The sequence below is a fragment of the Egretta garzetta genome, unplaced genomic scaffold (assembly GCF_000687185.1).
Source record: "Egretta garzetta isolate BGI_Z169 unplaced genomic scaffold, ASM68718v1 scaffold512, whole genome shotgun sequence".
NCBI classification, from domain to species: Eukaryota; Metazoa; Chordata; class Aves; order Pelecaniformes; family Ardeidae; genus Egretta; species Egretta garzetta.
Window position 1 is genome coordinate 274,890 of NW_009258953.1, and position 7,331 is coordinate 282,220.

The following is a 7,331-nucleotide window of genomic DNA, read 5'->3' on the forward strand; positions in this document are numbered from 1 at the left end:
GCCCACCCATCCCCATCCCTCAAAGGCTGGTGACCGAGCCCCCGTGGTCAGCGGCCTCTTGTGCCACATCATCATCTTCGTGCTCTGGATCCAGGGCACCAGCTGTGGCCTCCACAGCTCCAGAAGGGGGGGGGCACCTCTCAGGCTGGCTCCTGCACCACCTTCCTCCCCCCAGCATCTGCTCAGCCGACGCTCCCTCCTCCTCCACCTCCTGCAGCCCATGTTCTGCACCGGCCTCCCTCTTCTCCCTTCTGCAGAGGACGGCAGAGGTAAGCGCGTGTCCCCCCGGAAAAAGCCCTTCCAGACACAGCAAGGTGGGGTTCAGCATTTTACTCACCTCGATTCCCCAGGGGCGTCCTGGAGCTTGTGTGTGGAGCTGAAGCCTCTCTCTGCCCCCTGCTTAGCTGGCGCATGCTGCTGCTCTGTCACCCCACGGAGATAAATAAAGTAAGTTTTGCTCACATTCAGTCCACTTAGCAAGGGTCGCATCAGCCCCGAGATGCCTTGAGCCATCATGCTGCTGCGGGTCCTGCTCCGTGTCTCCAGAGTTGGCATTTGTTGCAAGGCCAGCTAGATTAAGAGCTATAAGTAGAGCTGGGGGGGGGTGGGGTGCGGGGAGGAAGAAACAAAAAACTGAAAAAACCCACCACACTGAACTAGGACAGCCTCCCTGAGGGGGGAGGGAGGGGGGAGGGAGGGGAGAGAGGAGGGAAGGGTGGACAGAGGGATTGCGCTTGGATCCTGCTGCAGTCCAGCCTGCCAGGGCATGGGAATTGGGCGAAGAATGGCAACACGAGCATCATCTCCACGTGCCAGTCCCCAAGCTATGCTCACCCCATTTTGCCTTACAGACTTCCCTTTGAGGAACCAGACCCAAATCCAGGTTCAGGAGCAATATTTACTGCAATGCCTAACCACACAAGGGTTTGCAGACCGCAGGCTGGAAGAGCAGACTGGCAGGAGCCACGGGCAGAGAGGGGCATGCCGGTTTTACAGCAACGGGCTGAAAGCAAGGCTTACGGATTCTGCTCTTGATGTGGGTGTTGTCCAGCCTCACCATTGCCTTCCACAGTACCACAGGCTTCCAGCTCTGAAACATGAATATTCACTTTCTGCACAGGACAGTGGCGCGAAGCAGCCACACTTTGCTCATTTGCTAAATGCTCGGCTGAAAAATGCCATAAAGGCGCAGATAAGCATCACTCATTTCATGCTGATGCTCCATGCTAGTGGGACTGCTGTAGAAGAAAACTTCAATTTATTTCCAGAACCACTGTCACCAGTTTAGTCTACCCTCCCCTCCAGGGTACGTCAGTTTGCCCTCAAGAACCAAAACACAACAGCAGAGACAGTTTCAGTTCCTGGTTTTTGTCGAGTTTGAGAACAGCTCCCACCCATCTCCAAAGCCCGAACTGTCCCCAACACCAAGTGAACAGTTCACCGTTTGGTAGGGTGCTTGCTTCAATCAAGTTTTTTAATGCAGTAACGTATTAGTTACACCTTTGAAACTGGACTCTGGGATCAACCCATACAGGGGAGAGAAACTACAGCTTAAGAATTGGCTGGAAAATATTCCCCTCACCATGCACACACACAGGATTCATAGTTTTGAAGAGGACTGGAAACCTTTGGGGTTTTGCCCCAAAATGAAGTTTTTCCACCCAAAGCTTTCAGGTTGGAAGGGGATGTTTAAGCTTTCCGAGACAAGCGTTGAAGACATTAAGGAGTGCAAGTATTTTCCGTAAGCAGGGAGGGGAATCCTATTCTTCAGTCCAATAAAGTTTTAAAGGTGCCGCTCCCATGACAGGACGCACGCGAGAGGAAATCGGGGTGCTCTGCTATGGAGGGACGTGATCAGCGATAACATGGAGTCGTATTTGCAGGGGATCGCTGACCAAAGTCTCCATGCTCCCTTTGCTGAACGTGGGCGATGCTTCCTAGCTCAGCCCGTGATGGGCTTGGCGACCGTCAGTCACAGCCCTGCAGCGCCCTCATGCCAGCCCCTGCTTGTCCCACAAATGCACTTTTTTCTGCTCCAGGACTTGCCCCTCAGGTTTCGTTCAGGCCAACAGCTCTGCAAGTGCATGGAGGGTGAGATGGACCACTGAGTATCACCAGGATTTTAGCCCAGAGTGAGCGCTACCCCCAAGTCCTGTGCCACGAGAGCGCGGCTGTCTGCCAGGAGGCACGGCCCCTGCAGCATGCCGAAGCCAGGATGCCACGTGGCAGGCATGGGTGCACATCAGACTGCCCAGCCATGCCCAGGTTTGCTAGGATTCCTCTAATTCCACCCCTTGACCCCGGTTGATGTAAAAATTTGTCATTTCAAATCATCTGTAGAACATCCTTCGGCAGCTCCCCTCCCCACCCGCGCTTGTATCGCAGAGGAGAGCTGGCAGTACGGCGAGTGGTTTCTTTCAGCCGAACGCAGCTCTGGCCAGCGCCCCAGCTCCGTGGCCCCTCGCTCCCAGGTCAGCTTTTCCAGGTGGTTTGCGCTCTCCTGCAAGCTGCCCAGAATACTTCAGCCTCCAAATGCAAACTCTTGGGCTGCAGCTCACCCCTGAATTTAGAGTTGCTTTGTGCAGCCTCTGCGGCTGAGAGACTGCCCAGTCCTGCCTTCGCTGTTCAGGCACTGCGGAGACGTGGAGGCAGCCCAGCCCTGCCTCTCAGTCATTTCCATGGAAGGAAGGCAAGGCTTCCCAGGAGAAATGCGAGGAAAGGGGCCACAGCACATCCAGACAAACCACAAAGCATCTTATCTCTCCAGCAAACCTTGAATTGAGGGATACACTAGATATATGCGCAGCAGTTTTCACAGCAAGGACGTCTGCGTATTTGCTTGGCACTGACCTCTCTCCTTGACAGGAGCTTGGAGCACAACAAGTGATGGGTCGGTGCCACTCGCCGGGAGAGCACAGCAAGCGACGGGTCGGTGCCACCCGCCGGGAGAGCGGCCAGTGCAGAGAGGGACATCAGCCCTGAACACACCGTGCCCCGTCCTGCAGGGCGGTAACAAGCAGTGAAGGGGACAACGGTCCCCTGGTGAAAGCAGGAACAAGCCTGCTGGGGTAGGAGAAAACCATGCCCTGTACTGAGTTCGGGTGGCTGCTGTAAGGCCTGCGGAACGGGGGGGAAGAGGGCAGAAGTACGATCTCCTTTTTCCCTCCTCTCCCCTACTCCATCTAGCAGCAAGCCCAGAAGGAAACAGCCTTCCCAGGGTAAATCAGTGTTCATTCAGCCCAGGGCACAAAACCAGAAAGCTTTACAAATAACCACCCCTCCCACAAAAAACAAACCAAACAACAAGAAGACCCAAACAAACAAACAACAAACCACGCAAACAAAAATATCCTTGCTTTGAAAAAAACATCAAAACCTTGCTTTGGAGGTCAGCACAGACTCCAGGGGTAGGACAGACACAGCTGAAGCGAATCCTCAGCTCCGTTTCACAGAAATCTGGCAGAAGCCCAGTTTGCCCCCATACACACACGCGCATCCCCCAACCCCACCTCTTGCTTCCCAGCAGGGCACTGCCGCCAGCACAGCGGCATTGCTTACTTGTCCAGCAATGTGGTAGCACATGCTGGGAAGGAAGTGGTTTTCTACCTTGAAATACATTGCCCAATTTCTTCTGCACCACACAAAGGACGATTTGCCCCCCATTAACTCCACCCCCTCCCTGATTTCTGCACAAGTAGTAAACAGATTGAAATCAGCACTGCACTGGCCCATCAAGACATCACGCAGTACCATGGCAGCCCGGAGCACGCTTGGACTTCTCGGGTGCCAGACCCGGCTCCTCCGACCCCCGTCTCAGCCACCTCAGCAATCGCAGGGGCGTAGTCAGCACAAAGCAGACTCGTCCCTTTGGGCTGCAGACACTGTGCGAACAGCTCTGACCAGAAGAGCTCTTCTGTAAGCTTTGTGGCTTCCAAGACACCCTAGATGAAAGGTTTAAAATTACCATATTAGCCCGCTGCCCCTCTGAAAGCAGCCGAAAATCATTGTGTAATCCTGTAGTTATTAACACACACATTAATATAGCTTTAGTGATAGCAGTTATATTTATAGCAGTTCCGGGGTTGTGAGAGTAACCCCACTACCGTTTGAATCAAGATTTGATACGTTTGACAAGTTAAGGGAGGAAGACGTTCCTCTATGATGGGAAGGATCAGGAGAGGCAGCCTGTCCTGCAGCAGAGGGAGGAGGCAGAAATCACACACAAGTCAGAAACCTTCTGGCCCTCATCCACAAGCGAGCTGCGACAGACACAGAAAGATTACAGGCATCATCCAAGCAAGCAAATTAACACCCGGCTCACTCCAATACTGGGGCATTTTATCAAATCAGTACTGGATAAAATCCCAGGTGCCCGACAGTGGAACTCCCACCACGTCCAGAGGGGAGGGAGGAGCTGAGCAAGCAGCTGAGCAAGTCGTGACAGAGCTGACGGCCAGCACCGTGCCCCCCCGCCCTGTACAGGAGTCGCGGCTCCTGTGTTGTTTGGAGCAAGCAGGACTGGCCCACGCTCTCCTCCAGGTCTGTGGGAGGGCAGGCGCTCTCGGCACACGAAGGGCGCGGAGCTGGAAGCCTGAGCTGCGAAAGAGGCCACCAGGTTCAGCCTCAACTCTTTTGCCTTGGAAGAAACACATCATCCTATCTGCCTTGTTTGACCTCTCAAAGGAACAGGGGAGAGGATCTTCGGCTGGCCTCCGAGAAGCACGAATGAGGGATGATGGATAAAACACACACCGGAGAGAGAGAAGTGCTCGTGCCAGAGCTGCACTGGCCCAGTCGCTGCCAAGAGGCAGCCAGGGGCAAGCCCATGCTGTTCCCATGGGTGAAGTTTCAGGGACTGTAGTCAAAGCAGCAGGCACACAGACCCAGGAATAACGAAGGTTTCCAGAATGCGTCCTTCCTTAACTTGAACAGAAAGAACAGCCTAGCCCTCGCCTGCCGCCGAGCCCACCACCTCGCAGATACTCCTGCAAGGAAGCAGGTACCGGCTGCTTACACAGAGCCACTGAACGAAACTAAAACGCCCCTATCCCCATTGCCACTGTGAAAATTCATCCACCGCCTTTCCTGTTCCAGAACAAGCTGCTAATAAAAGCGCATAGGATAACTTGTGCTTGTTCGATTCCTCCAAGCCCACAGGACCAGGTACGGAGCGCTGCCCCAAAACAGATGCGCTGAACGCAAACCTGCGGACAAAGCGCTTGCGTCAAGCGCACTCACGTCTCGGATGCTGCCTCGTAGGGGCTGGGGGCTCGGGGCAAAGACTGTCAACACACCTCAGCTTCTGCCTCTCTCTCTCTCACAAGACCACTGCGTGCCTGCTCCGACCTTCCTCTAGACCTTCAGTAACCTTCTGAGAATCACTTCAAACCAAAGGACAAGGGCCAAGTTTTCACCACTGGAAGCAGGAGTAATGCAATCATCAGAGGTGGGCTAACACTGCAGCAAGGGAACAGCATGCATTCACAGCAGGGCCTCTTGGCAGCAGCCGCCCCGGCAATGCAGCTGCGCCTCCCTGGGTGAAGGCCACTAAGAAGTTACAGTGCCCCAAGCCAAGGCCTTCGCCTGCAGATGCTTCTCCCTCAGTCAGTCAAGGATGCTTCAAAGATGGATGGGAGGGCAGTACTGCTGCGTCTAGGTACAGACAGCCTTCACCATAACCTCCCAGCTCAAGAGCAGTGTATTCTGCACCCCCTTGACCCTTCGTTCAGCCTCGATGATTGAAGATCAGCCCTGGCTTGTATTTCTTTAAAAGATGATGCACAACCAGAGGCAATGGCAATCACAGGTGCTTGCAATTTCCCAACTAGCTCTGCTCACCAGAAAGCTGTACCAATGGTACTCGCACTGCCCAGAGCAAGTGCCTTCTCAACACAAGTTGGAGGTACAGTCCCTTCCAGGAGCTCCCAATATTACTTTTTGCAGTCTCAGCACTACTCTTTCCTTGATGTCTCCTCCTTCCTCCCCTTTCCCCTATACCCACCTCCTCCTGCCCTCTATCCTGAGAAAGTCTATCTTAAAATTACCAGTAACTTCCAAAGACCCACTGCTTGGCACTAGGTGTTCATTTAGGCATTGTTCAGCCACAAGGACCTGCACCCTTGTCCACAAATTGCACCTAAATTAGAGCTGCAGACCTGCAAGACAAAAGCCAGCCTCCGCCTAACGTTTGGTGTGCTTGTGCACAATGCTACTGAGCCTGCTCATACGTGCACAAAGAATCTCACACCAGGCCACTTAAAAAAAATAAACACACCCGTGCTTCCCTCCAAACATATCAGCCTGAGCAAGCAAGTGATAAGCCCGTCATCTACCTAGAGAAGCCCCCATAGGACTTGTCTACATCAAAACAAATCGGCACTCAGAGACCAACCCCTTGCAATTCCCTCCCTTAGAAAGTGAAAACAAGAGAAGGAAAAAGCAATCACAGCCTTATTTCTACAGCTGTGCTGACTCCAAGTAGGAGCCTTACTCTGCAGCGCAGCCCCCGCGAGGCAGAGGTTCTGCAAAGCCCCTCTTCACCACCGCAAAAAGCAGCTGCGAAGATCCCACGGTTCATTGGCAGCAAGGTGGCAGCAGCCATGCTCTTCCATCACTGGGCCCAGCCCCGAGACCTCAGGAAACACAGGTAGAGCACGCCACGGCAAGGCAGCCACAACTCAAATTGGGCTGAAGCCCCCAGTACAGGGTGAGGGCAGGACAGACCAGGCAGGACAGCAGGGGCAAGCAGCAGCACCAGGGCCCAGCCACCCTCTGCTCGCTGACCGGGTCGTGGATGCCCATGGGCATGGCACGGCAGGCGCTCACCAGTCGCGAGTTCCAACAGCAGCTCCTCCTCCTCTGTTTGACCAGTCCATCTGCAAGTTACACATGATGTAGATCTACACTCTGTGTCTCCACACAGAAATGTGGATTCCAGTACCGGCTCCAGTCAGACAGCTTGGAGGGCTGGGAGGGAGAAAGGGGTGTCAGCCGAGCAGTTGCTGTTCAGAACGCAAGATCTCCTTACTTGCGAGAGTGCTACCAGGCCGACCGCTCAGGAGGCACAGCGCAGACCTGTTTAGCTTGGAGACACGGCACTAGACCCAAAGCAAGCCTTAAGTAACCAGCCAGACACCATCTGCTGAGTTTCTCTGAACTTTATTGGCACTTCAGGAAGAACAGGGTATGTATTTTAAACAACTCCTCCAAACAGGAAAAAAAAAAAATGTCTTGATATCAAGTTTCTCTCTGCGGATAAGCACATGGACCCAGGAATTACTCGACAACCTTAAGGAATCGATGTTTTATTATAATCCACTAAAAAGACTGGT

The 7,331-nt window shown here is 53.7% G+C and overlaps 1 protein-coding gene across 2 annotated transcripts in view; it reads right to left on the reverse strand.

Annotated features, from left to right (window-relative positions):
* Positions 1-534, reverse strand: part of LOC104122399 (adrenodoxin) — a 5,514-nt gene extending 4,980 nt beyond the window's left edge. The window contains exon 1 of one of the 2 annotated variants that reach the window (XM_009634517.2): positions 338-534. In XM_009634517.2, coding sequence (XP_009632812.2) covers positions 338-516 — 179 coding nt within the window. In that variant the 5' untranslated portion in view covers positions 517-534. The remainder of the gene's footprint in view (positions 1-337) is intronic. The other variant, XM_035890137.1, reaches the window with a different exon arrangement.
* Between the last annotated feature and the right edge of the window lie 6,797 nt (positions 535-7,331).